Source organism: Cucumis sativus, chromosome 3 (genome assembly GCF_000004075.3).
Source record: "Cucumis sativus cultivar 9930 chromosome 3, Cucumber_9930_V3, whole genome shotgun sequence".
Classification (NCBI taxonomy): Eukaryota; Viridiplantae; Streptophyta; class Magnoliopsida; order Cucurbitales; family Cucurbitaceae; genus Cucumis; species Cucumis sativus.
Genome location: NC_026657.2, coordinates 15,994,706 through 16,013,560, shown reverse-complemented (window position 1 = coordinate 16,013,560; position 18,855 = coordinate 15,994,706). Strand labels below are relative to the sequence as shown.

At 33.9% G+C, this 18,855-nt stretch overlaps 1 protein-coding gene and 1 long non-coding RNA gene across 6 annotated transcripts; one reads left to right on the top strand and one right to left on the bottom strand.

The window, feature by feature from the left end:
- Positions 1-2,244: 2,244 nt before the first annotated feature.
- LOC101203579 (acetyl-coenzyme A synthetase, chloroplastic/glyoxysomal) lies at positions 2,245-18,355 on the bottom strand. Of its 5 annotated transcripts, none has more exons than XM_011653036.2 (19): positions 17,091-17,912; positions 16,854-17,000; positions 16,575-16,730; positions 16,307-16,429; positions 16,037-16,205; positions 15,408-15,490; positions 14,925-15,026; positions 13,506-13,594; positions 13,328-13,418; positions 12,058-12,171; positions 11,777-11,853; positions 11,563-11,641; positions 8,213-8,281; positions 7,924-8,099; positions 7,738-7,794; positions 7,487-7,577; positions 7,244-7,342; positions 3,669-3,856; positions 2,245-2,614 (listed from the first exon to the last, which is right to left on the bottom strand). In XM_011653036.2, exons 1-18 carry the CDS (start codon positions 17,595-17,597, stop codon positions 3,671-3,673), a joined length of 2,415 nt encoding a protein of 804 aa, XP_011651338.1. In that variant the 5' UTR covers positions 17,598-17,912; the 3' UTR covers positions 2,245-2,614; positions 3,669-3,670. The 5 variants fall into 5 exon arrangements, with proteins under 5 accessions (XP_011651338.1, XP_011651339.1, XP_011651340.1 ...); XM_011653037.2 differs by having other exon boundaries at positions 2,245-2,596; XM_011653038.2 differs by lacking the exon at positions 2,245-2,614 and adding an exon at positions 18,324-18,355 and having other exon boundaries at positions 3,407-3,856; positions 17,091-17,301.
- On the top strand, positions 2,524-10,522 carry LOC116402672. The gene is made up of 2 exons (XR_004215162.1): positions 2,524-2,653; positions 10,054-10,522. It is a non-coding gene; the product is annotated as an uncharacterized LOC116402672 (long non-coding RNA).
- Positions 18,356-18,855: the final 500 nt, after the last annotated feature.

Genomic DNA, 18,855 nt, shown 5'->3' with positions numbered 1-18,855 from the left:
TTTCTATACATATTTTACAAGTTATTTTTTAAAATATGCTTTGAGATAAATATTGAGCTTTACTGATTTACAAACCATGTGTTAAAGTATTAGAAAATTGGAAGCATATTTGAGTAAAGTATTAGAAAGTAAAGTTACTCTTTAAAATGTGCTTTGAGATAAATATTGAGCTTTATTATTTACAAAGCATGAGTTAAAAGTATTAGAAAGTTGAAAGCATATTTGAGTAAAGTATTAAAAAGTAAAGTTATTCTTTAAAATGTGCTTTGAGATAAATATTGAGATTTACTATTTACAAAGCATGTGTTAAAAGTATTAGAAAGTTGAAAGCATATTTGAGTAAAGTATTCAACGTTACTAAATGATTTAGCAAAGCTTATTTAGAAGTTTAGACTTACAAGAAAGCATGATAGTACTAGATTTCCAAAGTATTTAAGTTTGAAAATGATTTTAGCATGTATTAGTCTACACCTTATGGTTCTAAGATATATAGAAACCTTTCAAAGGAAAGTTGCTTGGACATAAAAGGTCCTTTGATGAGGATATTCAGTAGATACCTAAGTTTCCATCACTGGTACGCATTAATGAGATAAGGGCTTCTATAGATGTCTAGTTTTCATCTCAAGAGATGAGGGCTTGTAAGAATTTCTAGTTTCCATCTCATTGTTTGTAGCTATAATGAGCAAAGACATTGTTGATGCCTAGTTTCTGTCTCGTAAATATCGTATCATGAATGAGGTATACCAACTAAAAGAGAAAGTTGAGATAAACTATTTGATTTTGTTATTTATTTTTGTTAAGAGTTAAGCTTTAAAGGATTTACTGTTTCAAAAGCATGTTTTATAAGACCGTTACTCACGAGAATATTTAGCTCACCTTTCCAAATGTTTAGTACTTTCTAGGAAGAGATTGTGATTCATGAGCCTAATATGTTGTCACCAATATGTTAGGTTAGGTTAGTTTGTTATTAGATTTTGCTTATTTAGTGGTTAGTAATTCAAGTAAAGTTATGTCATGTACATATGTCTAAAGTTAGGACTAGTTAAGTTGTTTTGTTTTCATTTTGTTTTTAAGGTGTGGAGCTGGCATATAACCTTAACTTGTTTTTAAAAATTATGTAGTAAAGTTTAATTGATCTAGTTAGTATTGGCCCACCAATTAAAATCTGAAAGTGATTTACATTATTATTACGTTTAAAGTTAGAAAGTAAAGGTTAGTTGGTGTCGCTCACAAAAGAAGCAATATTGGTTGACTTCACATCGTCTCTCAAGTTGAGAGTAGGTGATCCGGGAGGGGTGTGACATACTTGTTTTATGTGATTTATGTTGATTCTACACATGTTTTAGAGTTTTCAACTACTATTTTTGTATCGTGCAGCATCTTGCAAACATCTCGCAACTTCCAAACTTTAGATATCCAATTCCAAATCAATTATATACTTTGTTTTAGGTTATTTAGGGTGCTTCTACATGTGCTTAAGGAAGTTTTTAGATACTAGTTTTGTTTCTCGCAAACATCTCACATACACTTGTGTTTAAGTGATTTATGGTGATTTTATAACATGTTTATGAAGTTTTTTAACTACTGCTTTTTATCTCGCAAAAAACTCACATGTATCTCGCAAATATCTTGCAATGTTTATATTTGACATACCCAACTCCAAATCAATTATATACTTGTTTTAGATGATTTAGGTTGATTGTATAACATGTTCAAGGAGTTTTATTTTAGTTGTTTTTTAATCTCACAAACATCTCGCACATATTTCACAATGTCCAAAATCGAAACACTCAAATCCAAATCAATAATATCTCACAACTTCAAAAGTTGAAATATCTAAAGCACCTGAAACACACATAATTTATTTAGGGTTAAAATTTTTAATTTTCAGAGTTGTGAGATGTTTGTGAGAAAAAATTATAACTAAAATTTTGCTAAAATATCTTCAGAATCACTATAAAATATCTTTAAATACGCATTAATTTTATTTGGGGTTAACAATTTTAATTTTCGGAGTTGCGAGATGTTTATGAGAAAAAATTGTAACTAAAAACTTACTAAAACATGTTTTAAATCATTGATAACGTTGATTTGGTTTGGTGTTAAATATCTTTAAAACATAAAAAATGGCTAAAAAAAAGCAATAGCTGAAACAAGTGTGAAATTATTGATTTGGAGTTTGGTATTTGAAGTTATGAAAATTTAAGATACTGTGTAAAATCACTCTAGAGATTTGCAACTTAATTAGACACAAATAATGATAATATATATCAAAAGTAAAAGACAGAAAGAAAAATGTATTTATGACACACAACCCCACAAGACTCAAACTTTAGTTGCAGGAAAAAGCACACATCCCACCAACCAATTCGACCAACACAATTTAAAACTAATTATTAACAATATTATATATAACATATTTAAATCAATCGAGGGTTCACGTGAAATTGTTGATACACAATCCATAAGATCCAAAAGCTTTAGTTCGAGTGGAATTGTTATTGTCCAAGTCGTCCAAAATGGACCTCGTTGTTGCTAAGTCACCGCCACTCCATCTGATGCTTGCCTCCGTTCGTTGGTTGCGAGATGTTGGTCGCTGTGCAAATGGAGTCACCTGTGAGAGGTCACCAACATGGAATACAAGGAAGAAAATGTGGGTTTCAATTCTTTAAAGCTTTTTTAAAACTAAAGGGTACTTAGACATTTCACTCAATCCATTTGTCCCAAAACTCTCTTTAAAATTTGGTCTAAAAAAACTTTAATGTGATCAAATTTATCTTGATTTTGCCAATCCAAAAAAAAAATAAACAACCAAACACCTCCTAACAGATACATTGAAATCGGTCTATTACCCATTTCATTTCCTCTTCCATTTACAATTGGAGGGCTGTTTTTTTTTTCTTTTTTTTTCTTTCTTTTGTCAAATGCCTCCCAAAGGAACATCCTGTTAAAGAGTAACAAACTTTTTTTACTTAAACTTGTTTTTGCCTTTTTTTTAGAAAAAATTACATTAGATGATAAAAAAAATTAGAAAAAAAAACAACGTAAGGTAATCTGATTTTAAATTTACTATTTTTGTAATTTTAAAAATGTAAATAACATCAACTCTATTATCATAAACTTTTTTTTTTCTATTTTTGTAAACTTTTATTTTACTTTTTTTTCTTTAATGCGTTACTTTTCCAACTAGTATCTCACTTAACTTATTTAAAAGTATTTTATAGAAAAATAAAACTCTTTTCATTACCTTTTCTGGAGGATATTTTCCTGACATTAGCATGGATGTTTCATAATATGGTATATTTCTAGTATAAACTATAATTGACATAACTAATATGAAATAAATTAATAATATTTCGTAAAACTTTACATTTGCAGAGTATTGACTATAAAGTTTATCGAGGCATCAAGTCAAAACGAATCCTCTATAAGTAACATTGTGAGATCAAGTCAACACTACTTTTGATAGTGTAAATGAGAATTGATATTGAGATTTATAAAATGGGGGAGGGATTCAATATTGTTTAAATACTTTGTGGACTTGCCAGGACACAACAAAATGGTTCTGCTCAGGGCAAGTTCAGAAATATATGTTTAACATCTAGTTTATCCACATGCTCTCACTCAATTGCCAAGAAAAAACTCCTCTCACCTGATATGGTACTCACCTTCAGGAATCAGCGAGCTCAATGAGTTGATTGACCACACCAGGATCGGCAAGCGTGCTAGTATCTCCAAGTTCGTCCAACTGCTTGGAGGCTATTTTCCTCAGAATCCTCCTCATTATTTTTCCACTCCTTGTTTTTGGAAGTCCAGGTGCCCAATGGATTTTGTCAGGTGCTGCAAAAGCTCCTATCTGAAAGTTGTAAAACATTTAATCTCAGAACATCAACAGATATCATACAAATGCACATTTATCAAGTCTATGAATGACAATGATGAAATTGCTAAACAATACAAGAAATGAGAAAACAAGAGGTCCTTATAAAAGACTCCACGAAGTATTTATGAAATACATAACATATTGATGCAAATGGTAAGATTTCAAATTTAGAAGCAAAAGGAACTATAAGGGTTAAGAACAAGTGAAATTGAAGTAGTACTACTATTGAGAGAACAAAATATTAAAAAATCCCAAAATATCTTGAAAGCAATGAAACCCAACTCCTTTCTAATGTCAGCAATACCCCTTTCCCTAATCTAACCAAAAACATGTATAACAGCGACAAGAAACTTGAAAGAGATCAGCCAAAGAGAATTATAAAATTCGACAATTCAGTGAAGGGAAAGATGTCTCGAAAGAGCTCCCTGGTCTTTCTTTCATGGGTTCGGTGTATGGTGGGGGAGGGAAGAGAGACGTATTTCTGGGAAGACCTTTGGGTGGGGGGAAAGGTCAGGTTCTTTTCTTGACAGATTCTTCACGGCCGCCTCAATACATTGCGTAAGCCATCCAAGATTTTGCCTTCGTTAGTTGGTCCTTTATGTTGTATTCTGTGTCGGAAGGCGGAGGAAGACTTGGATCACCGATTTTGGCATTGTGAGCTAGAGAGTCGTGTTTGGGATGACATTCTTTAGACTTTTGGCTTGTCGCATGCTCGTCATAGAGATGTTAGAGGGATGATTGAGAAGTTCCTCCTCAATCTGCCTTGTGGGGAAAGAGGTCGGTTTCTTTGGCGTGCATGTGTTTGTGCCATCTTGTGGGTTTTGTGGAATGAGAGGAATAGGAGGGTGTTTAGGGGACTTGAAAAGGGGAGTAAAGAGATTTGGTTGGTTCTCCCGTATCGTGTTTCTCCTTGGGCTTCGATTTTGAAGACTTTTTGTAATTATTCTCTTGATTTTATATGGTTAGACTCCCTTCCTGTAGTGGGGTCCCATGTTTTTTGTGCATCAATGTATTCTTTAATTTTTCTCTCAATGAAAGTCGTTTATTTCAAAAAAAAAGAAAAAAAGAACTCCTCCCCCATCATGGTCCTTTATCTCCCAAGCCCTGTCTTTGACCATAAACTAACGACTAGTCAATTTTTACTTTGGCAGAGGTACCGAAGGCCCAAATTACTTTTGATGTAGCCTAAGTAATCTCAAGGACTAATTCTCTAAGAACCAAATCTAGAGTCTTTTTACTAGTGAGAATCTATTCAATACAACAGGGAGACTCTCTATTTACAGAGAATTACATGAAGGATAGGGTGATTATTGATTCCCCAATTCATATGACATCAACTTTCTTCTTTTACATAAGGATACCAGCTAAAAGACAGAAAAATTAGATGATTGACTTTCTACTCTTCCCTTTTACATCAGTACCAACTTTCATCAGCATCTCTTTCCCTTGTACCACTGAAAAACTTCAGAAAATGTATTAAGAGGTTGTGATCCCTCCCACTTGTCCTTCCTTTCAAAACAAAGTTTTGGTTAATCTGCATTCTTCCTCCACTAAATATCTCAGAAGTACAATGCCACCCATTCTTCCCATTCTCACCCCTACGCTCCCTTAATGCCTCTAGTATCTCTTCATTCCCTCTCCTGTATGGACTAAAAGCCTTTGTATTTTAATAAAAATTGAGTTTAATATCTTAAGAAAACTAGAATCATCCAGAAAACAATTCCTATTCTGGTCTCTTTTTATTCACCTTTGGTCCTCATCTGTTACTGTTCCAACATAAAAGAACAGATGAATTTGCCATGTCATGAGCAGTACTGCTTATCCCTTGTCCAATAAATAAAGAGGCTGTGGCTCTTCTTTTTCCATTATGTGACCCTGCTGTGAATCTGGGAGTTAAAGATTCTCATTTTTGTTATAGTGATCCTTTAGGGGTTCTCTCGTAATTTTTCCTGAAAATTTTCTTTGACAAATGAACACCTACACCTTGTTATAAACAATTATCCTTTGCGGAGGGGCTACATTGGTGCTTTCTTCGTAGGAGAGCATCAAGGACCTGAACCACATTCCTGGAGATGTCTATTCGCAGATCTATTTGTGATTACTTTCTTAAGTGTTCAACATCATTATATTAGGGAGGTTCTTTAGAATCCATCTTGTGATAGGAACCAAATTTTGTAGCAATCTGCTTACGTTGTTGTGATCTTGGAGAGGAATCATAGGGTTTTTTTTAGGATTTAATGAGCTCTTCCGAGAAGGTTGGTCACTAGTTAGGTTTTATGGGAGTTTTGGCTCCTTTTCCTGAGTTTTTTTCCATATCTATTTTGTTCGTGTTCCTGGAGATGTCTATTCGCAGATCTATTTGTGATTACTTTCTTAAGTGTTCAACATCATTATATTAGGGAGGTTCTTTAGAATCCATCTTGTGATAGGAACCAAATTTTGTAGCAATCTGCTTACGTTGTTGTGATCTTGGAGAGGAATCATAGGGTTTTTTTTAGGATTTAATGAGCTCTTCCGAGAAGGTTGGTCACTAGTTAGGTTTTATGGGAGTTTTGGCTCCTTTTCCTGAGTTTTTTTCCATATCTATTTTGTTCGTGTTCGTATAAGATAGCATTTGCTTGTGCCTAGAAAGTAACTTCAAACTCATTGAGTAGATTGTTTATAGCTCTTGGGGACCAATACTTATTGTTGGGCTCTTTTTAAGAAAGCTTCACTATTGAATCTCTGAGAAACATCAAAAAATTAAAAAAATTGTTTTTTGATGAAAGGATTACAGCATCTTTGAAGATTCTCTGATTCTTGAGACCATTATGATAGACCCCCATAGTACAGGTGTATTCCCATAGAGACAAGAATAGGAAGAAGAAAGAATGATTGAGAGTTAGTTGGTAGTTTTCCATTTGTGTGGGCCCTTAGGAATGTGTTTGTTAGAGTGGGGCCAAGTATTTTGTTATTTCTCTGAGCAATTACTCAAGTGTCTTGAATGGGAGGGTAAGGGTATCTTTTTGGCTAAATGATTTTGGTATACTCACATTAGAGAAGTGTGGAGAGATTGGAGTTCTCAAATCCTTCCCCATAGTTGATAAATAAAACTGTGGCTAAGGCCTTAACACATTATCATCTATTTTAAGGTTTGATTGAAGATGCTTCACATTTATCCTTGACTAGAATAATAATAACGTAAAAAAGTGAAATCAAGTGGTACAGTTGGAGAAAAAAACCACACACAAATTTTAGAAAAAGGAATATTTTGGAATTTCCAGAGGACCATGACAGAGTAGAAGCACTTATGCAACATGGAATGAAATATCTTGTAATATCTCATTATCATAAGAGCATGTGTCGAAATACAAGACTGACCTGCTTTCTAACAGTGAGAATAAGGCTTTTCCGGAGCTCTTCACTATAAGAAACACCGTCCACTAGAGTCACAAATGCATAAATGCCTTGTCCTTTGACCTGCAGTGTCGGAATAGAATGATCATGTATACTGGGCCGAAGCATTTGTACCAAATAGATCCAAAATTTTCAAATGCACCAATCACAAGGGTTACTTTCATCAGTCATACTCACAAACTAACATACTAAAACCACCAAACCTACCTCATGCTCAACACCAACTACGGCAGCTTCTGCACATTGGGGATGTGAAACTAGGGCAGATTCCACTTCTGCAGTGCCAATACGATGCCCACTGCAAAAATAATAACACCCATACCCAAATTGCGACTACCTTCAGAAGAGACAATGATAACTTGCCAAGAAACTAATTGTTGTACCACAGATATATACATTTGTAGCTAAATGGCCTATGCATAATATCATAGAAATATAAAGGAGAATCACTAACTAACCTGACATTGATAACATCATCAACTCTTCCCGTAAGCCAGTAGTATCCATCCTTATCCCTTGACGATAGAGACATACTTAGTATAGTTATCATCTTAAACGAATTCATTCTTAATGTGAGCAATATCAAATCTAGGATACAATTGCTCGACATCATGACAGACATGAGATCAAATGCCTTGATTTACCTGGTGCAGCCATCGCCTGTAAAGTAATACCCAGGGAATGGCTTGAAGTAAGTCACTTCATATCTTTCTTGATCATTATAAAGAGTTCTAAATGCTGAAGGCCATGAGCTTTTCAAGCATAGATATCCACTGCATTCCCCTTCAATCTCATTGCCTTTTTCATCCACCAGTACGGGCTACATTGGCACCAAGAAAGTTTGATGAAGCAAGAATGATCTTTCGTGGGGGAAATATGAACAAAATGTTGAAAAAGATTGATTATGATAGCTGCTCAAGTATCTTTGAATACCTGAACTCCAAAAAAGGGAAAAGTAGCAGAACCCGGCTTCTGAGGCCATGCACCTGGTAATGGAGTGATCTGCAAGAAATACACACACACATATATATGGTTACTCCTTGAAGACAAAATGAAATGTCAATTACGTGTCCAAGAATTGTTTGAATTAAACAAAACTGCAATTGAAAAAACTTTGTACGTTTTAGGAAAAGAGTTATTGCATGTTTGATAAATACCACTAGTTTTTTTTTTTTTTGAAAAGGAGACAAGCTTCTTTATTAATAATAAACTCAAAGTACAAGAGAGCTATACAATGAGAATAATAGGGAAGCCAAGAAATGGGGGAGAGAAAGAGGTTCAGAAGGTGCACCCAGACAACTCAACTAGGTTGACACCCCATATCACCCTCATCATATCCAAAATACAAAGAACAAGAACAATACTAAGGTCCTGAAAAGACCAAAGTAACAACCTAAATTACAATAGAAGCTACCTACGGTAGACAAAAACAAGACTGAAAAGTAAAAACATAACGGCAGAAATACATATTAAAGCCCATCCAAACTACAGAAGCACTAATTCTGAACTGGAAATCAGGAGAAACTACATTGAAACTATTATTATGAACTATTATTATGAATGTCATTGAAATTTTCCATGAAAACATGCCTGTAAAGAACCCCATCCACAACCATTAGGCTGATGGTGATTACAAAAAGATTCCCCGTCAACAATAGTTGAAGAGAATGGTCAAAAAAATTTCTATCCAAAGAGGGCTTAATGATATCACAAAATGCTCTTGAAGTGTATATGTATCCCTCTCAATCCTTTCCCCCCTATGTGTATTCCTCTCAACCATTGCTACAAGAATTTTGTAGCCATGAGCCAAAGGGTCCTAAGCTTTTATAAGATATTATATTAAATTTATCCTTACTACTAGCTTGAGCTTTTTTGTTAATCGGTGATTTAACATGTAGCAAAGCAAGTTGCTTCAGGATGTCACGAGTGCAAACCCCTAAAATGTTATTTCCTGCCCAATTAATATACATTTCCACTTTCTTGGCTTTTCTTCATATTCCAAGCACGCAGGTGAGGGGAGTGTTTGATGCTATATTAAATTTACCCTTATCCACTAGCTTAAGTTTTTGGGTTCATTGATGATTTAAGAGTTTACCAGTAGAAAGATGTCCACTACAAACATGAATGAAAGTCCTTGTAGGTCAATCTGTGATTTAACACTTATGTATTGGTTACGATAAACTTAGTTATATCAATACTTAAACGCTTCAATATTCTTAATTTATAGTTATATCAATACTTAAACGCTTCAATATTCTTAATTTATTTGAAAATGCATCGAGCTTAAAAGTTAATTGAGAAGACAACTATTAATGGAATTAACATAAACTCAAATAGCTTCCACCAATGATATGGGTGAGCAGTCTATTACTATCTTTTCCGACAACTTTGCTAAGTTTCAAGTATTCCAAGAATCCTTGCAGGCATCTTCCTCATCAAGTTCTATTGTCACCATAGTCGAGCCAGGTAATACGAAATGTCTTCTTACATCATCCACCAAATTTGTCATTGACTCTGGTGCCACCGCTCATAGACATGTAATGCTAACTTATTTTCTACACCTTTGTCCCCTGCCTCATCCCCATCTATCACCTTGGCAGATGGATCATCCTCCTCTGTGCTTAAATCTGGCACCATTACTCTCACCTCATCCCTTTCTTTGTCCTCTATATTACACTTGCCTCGATTGTCCTTCAATTTAATTTCTATTAGTCAATTTACTCGTGATCTTAACTGTTTTGTCTTGTTTTTTTTCTGGTTATTGCTTGTTTCAGGATCGTATGATGAAGAAGATTATTGGTAGAGGACATGAGTCGAGGAACTTCTACGTTTTCTACCACCCAATATCAAAAGTTGTAACTTGCTCTACCATTACATCTCTGTGTTAACTTGCTCTTGCATTACATCTCCGTTTGAAGTTTATTGTTGTTTGGGTCATCCATCTTTGTCCGTGTTGAAGAAATTTTGTCTAGAATTGCGTTCCTTGTCCTTTTTGAATTGTGATTCGTGTCCTTGTCCTTTTTGAATTGTGATTTGTGTCAATTTGCTAAATTTCATCGTCTTAATTCTAGTCCTAGAGTCCATAAATGAGTCAGTGCTCCTTTTGAGTTAGTTCATTCCAATATTTGGGGTCCTTGTCAAGTTGTCTCAAACAAGTTTTCGTTATTTTGTTACTTTTGTTGATGATTACTCTCGTGTAACTTGGCTATATTCAATGAAAAATGGTTCGATGTTGTTGCCTCATTTTTGTTTTCGTTTTCACTTTGAGACCCTTCAACTACCTGTTTTTGAAAAGGGAAATCTGACTTGGAGTGGCCAACAGAATCAAACAGACAACTGTTTATAACAGGATTTAACCCAATAAAGATGACTTTTCGAATTCCAGTGCAATTAAGGCAGTTCCAGTCGGATTTCTTACTTCTTTCGTCTTCTCCAGCATCAATGAGGGATCCTGAAGGTGTTCCAGAATTGCAAATGGATTGCTTGCTATGTGAAGATGTGCGAGAGTTGATTTTGGGACTGAGCCTTCATCTTGCAAGGCCTCCCTAATTCTTAACAAGTCAATGTAATTTTTAAAATCACTAACTATAATAGTACCACCTGTAGGAAAGGGAGGATTAAAACATTCGAAATCACCGAAGTTTAGAAAAGTGTTTCCCCTTTTAGGATCAGTAATCTCAATCGTAGAAGGTACAAATCCGATTTTTCTGAACTTGAATCCTAGGTTCACTGGAGTTGGTAAGACTTAAAGTGTCCACAGCAATACTTTCAAGTCCCCTCACATGATTTTGCTTAACCTCCCTTTGGATTATTGGAGCAGGAGAACCTTCGAGATTTGAAGTCCTTTTTTAGTACAACAATTGCAAGGATGAGGGATCAAACCTTCGGCCTTCTAAGGAGGAAGTCCTATTATTTAATATTTTTTTGTTGGATAAGAAACAAGTCCTAATTTAATATAAATAATTTCTTACTGACTAATTAATTAAATGTAATATAAATATTTGAAACAGAGAAAAATATTAATTTCTCATATTTAATTATTATTGAAAACCAATTATTTACTCAGCTCGCTACTTTTATCCATGAATAATTATTAACCAGTTCTTAAAAAGTTAACACTCAGGTAACAAACATGGGTACAATGGCCGTTTAGGAAATGCTTTTTCTCCTCTTCATTCCATAAGGAAAGTAAATGAAACCAAAATACCATGAAGCCAATTTTTATCAAGAGGCTTATTAAAAAATAATACCATGAAGTTGTTTGTTATTGAAAGAAAATATACCATGAAGCCACCAGTTTCAGTTTGCCACCAAGTGTCTGATATAGGACACCTCGACTCTCCAACCACGTTGAAGAACCACCTACAAGAAATCAATATGCATTTTATAAACATCTTATAATCGGAAGGAATTTGAGCCTTTGGCTGATAATTCTTTTTCTCTTATTTTTCTTGTCATCAGCATAAAATATTGAGGTAACACGGTTAATATTCAGACCTCCATGCACTGGGATTGATGGGCTCACCCACACTTCCAAGAACTCGTAAGGATTTTCTCGAGTAGCGAGTAACATGCTGGAAGAGAAAATTTTGAGTCAGCATACCATTTATGTAAATATGTAATAAACATGAGGCAGACTCTCATTCACAATGGAATAGGATACAAACTGTTGACCATGGTTTTATCAACTAAACTCAACCGTTATGATAAGTGATAACCAATTTTGAAATTGATTCCACCAACAAATTTATGAATATAAGATTAGATTCATGACACACCTCATTCCCTTCACGCATGAGGGACCGTACCAATGTTGGAGCAGTATAGAATATTGTCACCTTATACTTATCAACTATGTCCCAACAGCGTCCATGATCAGGATAATTTGGAGCCTGCAACCAGAAAGACAGCAGTTATTTGTCAAGACTTCAAATTTTTTTAGGTACACACAGAATACGTAATGCTAGCAAATAGTAAGTAGAAACAAGCATACAAACTAGATGAATAGTAAGTAGAAACAAGCATACAAACTAGATGAATGTGTTGTTAAATATATTGACTCATCAACTCTGGACACTCCTAGTGAAACTGAGCCTTCTTAAAATTCTTTGAAAGAAAGAAATATACAGTACTTCCCTCTTAAAGTAATAGGATGAATAGTCCTAGGTTCAAAGTGGTTTTCAAAGTCAGAGCTATCCCTTATTATTGAGGGCTTTGACCACCTGGACACTCGCCTACAGTCCCAAAAACCAAACCCTATCCAGGGGTTTTAAAATGAACAAAGTTGTCTTAGATTCTGTGCATAATGTTTGTGAATCATTTATTAAATTAAATAAGTTGTGTTTCAAAATTTTAAGGCAGAATTCTCTTCGGTTTGAGCTTCTATGGCTCTTGGAACCCACATAACATTTTGAGTTCCTATTTCACATTGCATATACTCTCTAATATGAATATTCAATCCACATGCATTTATGCATGAATGCAGAAGAAAATTATTCTTCATTTTTACCAATTATCATTTATCGTTATTAGAACATACTTGTCCGATCAAAGGCCCTCAAAATACATACATACTTATACACATACATGCACACAAATTAGTTGTTTCGTTTCCTTTGCAAAAATAAATACATAAATAAAAAAAATAATTATCCAACCATTTAAAGGAGAAGTATTAGACAATTTCAGAAGTACCACAAAAGGCCTATAGATTTACTTTCCAATAGTTCATTGTCACTGCCTATTTTATCTTCAAAATTCCTTAGTTTCTTCTCTTTTAAGTTCACTAAAGAACTACAACAATAGAGATCGTGCTAATAATTTCTTAGGTTTTTACATCTTGAGTCCCTTATAAACTAAATCAGCAAGTCTTCAAATATCGACATCCATCAGAAAAACACAGTCAAGATCAAAGATCTCCGATCATTTATTAATTACTCCAAATGAACAAAGGCCAAAAATCCTTATATTAATTAATTTGATTACGGATTGATTTTTCTCTTCTAAAATATCAAAGGCCAAAGAATATTGAAATAGTCGATCTTTTACCCCTTCAAAGACAACAACACTAGCTCCATTTAGCAAAGGCCCGTACGTGACATAGCTATGCCCAGTGATCCAGCCACAGTCAGCTGTACACCTAAAGATCAGAAGAAGGATATTCGTGAAACCATAAGCATAGATGTATGTTAAAGTAGGTTAAGGTTTATCTTAGTTTCGACAATACCAGTACACGTCAGATGGTTTGTAATCAAATGCATACTTGAATGTTGTTGCAGTATAAACCATGTATCCTCCAGTTGTATGAAGAACACCCTTCAAAACTTATATTAGAATTTTTCCAGTGCAAAGTAGAAAGGAAAGACTAACGAGCCATTTGGATTGAGGGAATTGGGATGGAAATAAGGGTGGGAATGGATATGAGATAACCATGCCCTTGTTTGGTACAAAATTTTGTAGTTAGTATCATTTATGCCCATTAACTATACTCACATTTATGCCCATTAACTATACTCATTCAAAATGATCGGTTTTCTTCTTCTTCACTCTCTTCTCTTTTAGTACATTTTTTGTCTTTTATTTTATATATTATTAAAATTAATTAATTTAAATTACGAGAATTTGAGTGTCAATCTCGACCAATGTTGACAATTTCATCAATCTAGACCTGTGCAGATGAGAAATTTCGGGGGAGATCGATGAAATTTCCCCGAGATTCGTTGAAGGAGTCCCGTGATTTCGCCCGAGATTGGACCAACATACATGTAAAGCCCTTATCTCGTGGAATCTCGATGCAATGTTGCCTGAGTTCAATTGTCTCTCAACCGAGATTGTCATGAAATTGAACCGAAAGAAATAGTTTTACGAGTTTATAACAAATGTGCTATTCTTTAAAAGTAAAATCAAAATTGTGCTATTCTTGTCAATTTTCTTGAAATTTATTACATGAAATTTAAATTTGAGGTTTATAAAATTACATGAGCATTTAACTGCCCTAATTTAATAGTTTAATATATATTTTTAAACAATTTAATATATAAGGATATTTTTAAAAATAAAAAAATAAATTAAAATATTTACTAGCTATAGCAAAATTTGTGAATTTTATCAATGATAGTCCAATAGACTTCTATCACTAGCTATCAATGTTAGTGATAGAATGATATCACTGGCTATCAAATGTTTGTTATGGATAAATCTAAAATTTTGCTAGGGCTTGTAAATATTTTTTCAAATTTGCTATTTTTTACAATTCCTTTGATATATACTTACTTTTTATTTTAATTTAATAAATTAGTTTATATATATGAGAAAATTATTAAAAATAGAACATTTGACAAAATACTTAAACTTCATACAAAATTAAGTGTAATGAATTGTCTTTTGTTTTTTATTATGGTTTTCTTCCATGGAAAGTAAATAATTTGTCAATTTTTTCTATTTTTGGAAAGACTCCTTTATTATTTCTAGGAAAAGTTAACATTTCATGCCCAAATATAGTTAATCACAAAAATCTTATTCTTAATCACAAAAATCTTATTCTCATACATTATATTTTATTTCCAGGCATAATTTATTTCTAGTAATGTTATTCCCATTCCAATTTTATCAATTTAAACGGCCCTAAATGATAAAAAAGGTTTACCTTTGGCTTTCCAGTACTCCCACTAGTATAAAGCAGGAAAAGTGGAAACTCTGCGTCAACCCACTCCACCGGACATGTGGTTGGATATGTAGGCACAACATCCTGAATATATTAGAAACCAAACCCAATCCTTAACACCCCTACAAAAGTAATTACAGCGTTGCAACCCAAACATAAAAAATATAAATTTACAGGTCTTTTTAAGAAACTTGTGAAATTCATGTATTAAATAAATACCTAACAAGAAATTCCCTTAATGTCTCAAGAATTGTAGGACAAAATATACAATTCTCATCAAGATCCAATATCTTATGAGATAAAGTTTCGTATTTTATGTAACGAAAGAGCACTGAGAGAAAAATATGTTTGTACGTCTAAGATGATGGCATGCAGCTTACACATATCAGCAGGAAGTAAGTGACATTGAACACAAGTCATTTAATATTAATGAAAATTCATTAGCATGAGGTAGGATATACAAACCTGCCACCATATATCCCTCCCTTCCTTCCATTTAGTAGATTCTCTATTTAGTGCTGACTCATTCTCATAGCTAAGGCATGTTGCTGCAGAAGAAGCCGAAGATATCAAAGAGGTGAAAAGGAAGAGAGGAAAAATGCAGAATAGCTGAATTATCTAGAAGATAAACAACAGAAAAAAAAATTGATACTAGAAAAAAAAAGGGAAAAAAATCTGTAGCTTCTTTTTGGTGAATTTATATTCTTGATGTTTCTTATAAAAAGAAAGGTGTTGGGAGTTCGTAATCCGTTTCAACTGGAAGTGAAAAGCTCCAAAGACAACAGTTGCCCCAATTCTATTCTAGCTAACAACAACCAATTATTTCAAAAAAGTGTAATATTCAGGAAAATTTCACAACCCTTTTTTCTTCAATTGATTTAATAAGAATAAGAACGGCCTTATTTCCTATTACTAGCTTCAAACTTCCTAGTACCAAAGAATGGACCTAATGCCTGCATAAGAAGCTGAATACGAACAGGAAATTAAAATTCCGATAAAGAAGTGCCATTTGTGAAGTAATGTTCTTAAAGACCAAATAAACACATATAGCAAAATAGTTATAATAACAGAAATCAACTTCAAAAGTTCCCCACCTACTGAGACTCCATTTTGTGCTGATTCTATGAGAGCAGCATCTACAATGTCTTTAAGGTGGATAGCTTTAGAACCCCGTTTAACCGCGTTGCAAGTAATCACAATTTTTGGTTTACAATCTATGATTCTTTGAGCAAGAGATTCTGAAGAAAACCCCGCAAAAACAACCTGAGAAAATAAATAATCAAATATAAATGAAAAGCAATTGATAGACCTAATAATCAAAGAAAATCTCAGGTAGGAGGACAAGGAGTAAAGTAGATCAATACCGAATGAACAGCACCAATTCGAGCACAAGCAAGCATAGCAATAGGAAGCTCCATTAGCATAGGCATATAAATTACAACAGCATCACCTTTTCTGACCCCTTTATCTTTCAAGAAATTTGCTAGCTTTAACAGGTGGATAAGGTCAAAGTCAGATCAAAACAACCATAAAAATGACTGGGTTTATTCTACTTCAGAAATCTAACACAGGTTACAGGAAGAAGTAGTGAAACAAAAACATAGAATTTATTTAAGAAGGTGCAACAACAACCTGACAAACTTTGTGTAGAAGCTCAATGTAAGTTAAGGTGCCATCAAAACCAGGTTCATTTCCTTCCCAATAAAGAGCAATCTTTTCCCCAAGTCCAGCCTCAATATTTCTATCAAGGCAGTTATAACAAATGTTGGTGATTCCACCTTTAAACCACTGCTCAGAATAAAGAAATCATTAAAAGAAGAAAGTAAGATGAGTGATCGTTTAGATTTAATGATAATGATAACAAGGAAAGATAATAGTGAGAGGTCAAAGATCATCAGAGTTTAACCTCACCTCTATCTTGATTTCCCCTTTTCGCACATCAAGATTCTCAGAGTACACTTGCTGATCCCATTTCTGTTTCCAGAAGAACTCTGAAGACGCAATGTCGGACCAAAATCCAGCAGGATCCTCAATGGACCTTTTGTACATCTCCAAATACTGATGGAGAAACATAATAGAATTTGAAAAAAAAAAAAGATGATCCAATCCAATCCAGATTCCAAACAAATACATGAAACGAGACCAAACCTGATGGTAGGAGGAAATATGAGCGTTGGAAGAGAATAGATCGCTGGGAAAAATGAGCTGGTCATCTTCGGTAGCAGGAGACTCCCCAAGGACAGCAGCATTCAGTCGAGGAATCTTCCGAGCAGCCGATGACTCCAACGCGGCTACATCCGTTAAACCACCCATGGACAAGTTCTTATCCCGCCGGCCGTCGCCGTCGCTGCCCCTGATTCTGGTAAGCGAGGAAGAAAAGGTGGAGAGGGATGAGGAGAGGAAAGATCCCGCAAAGGGAGGACGGAGAAGACAAGAAGAAGTAGTAGTAGAAGAAGAAAAAGAAGAAGAAGTAGAATTAAAGTAAAGATGGTTATGAAAAGTATTGATGTGACGCTCCTTACAGTTATGGAAATAGGGATTGGGATAATCGGAATTAATGGCAGCGGCGGCGGAAGGGAATAAGATTCCGGGATTGGAGGACGCCGGAAATGGACGGACGGCGTTACAAGAAGAAGTTACAATAAGATTCAACATTCTAAATGTTGATACGGTAAGCTCTTTATTTGAAAAATTTTTATTAAAATTATTTTATAATTAGAATGAATTGTTAATTCATCTGGATCTCATCAACTCTGTTGAATTCATCTATTTACCTGGGAATACATATGCCGAATTCTTTTTTTTTCTTTTTTCTTTTTTCTTTTTTCTATATAAATTTGTTCCAATTTTTCATTTTCTCCTCTACAGAAACTTAAGAAGCATCAAAATATCTGTTCTTTTGTTTCTACTCCTATGAATTATCAAAATTTTATAAAAGCAAAATATCTTTTGTCGAATTCTTGAGATAGCCCATCCAACTTGTCTTTATCTTTTTCTTTTTTCTCTTTTTTTTCTAATTTCTTTTCAATTCTAAGTCTTTTTCCTTTTATATTTCCAACCTCTTAAATTTTTCTTAAACTCCAAAATTCCTTTTACTTCTTTTTCTTTCTTTTTTTTAAAGGTTTGAATTTACCATCAATCCTAGAGACACACGTGTTCCCTTACAATTTCTATGTATTTTTAAATATAGACAAAGTCATTTTAACCCTCCAAATGGCTATCATCCTTTTCTTTTTTTAAATTATCATAATAGATAGTTAGTGATTCGATATTTGTTAAAAGAAATATATATGTTTGATGGTACATGAAATAAATTAAAAGGATAAGTAGAAATTAAAATTAAAAAAAAAAAAAAGGTTGAGAGGAAAAAGGAGAACTAACCTTTTAGTGGTAACCATGGGAAGGATCTATTGTGGCACCAAGTCAACGCTAAGGAAAGAAAAAATAAAAGGAAAAAAATGGAGGACCGATTCTATTCCATCGTTTTTATTTTAAAATTTTATTTTATTTGTAAAAGAAAGAGATATGTTTGTTTGGGGGGAAAAGACGGAGAGGCAGAAGAAAGGGGATGAAAACAAAATAGAAGTTTTGTTTCTGAGTATGCGAAATCCAACGGTGGAAGAAGAAGCGTTTGGAGATTTGGAGATCCGATCCGTGGATGAGGGCGGAGAGTAAAATAGATGGTAAAGTTGGGATTTTAAGATGGAACACAATGAGGAACGCATGCCAATGCAAAACGGTATCTTTTCTTAATGGTGAAACTTGGAAGCGTTGCTAAACTAATAATTTTTTCAATTCAAATCATTAAACTCTCATAAATTATTTGTTCATCTACCATGCTCCTTTAGTTTAAAGCTTTATACATATATGTGAATAAAATGTTTAGAGATATGATAGATCATTTGTGCTAAAT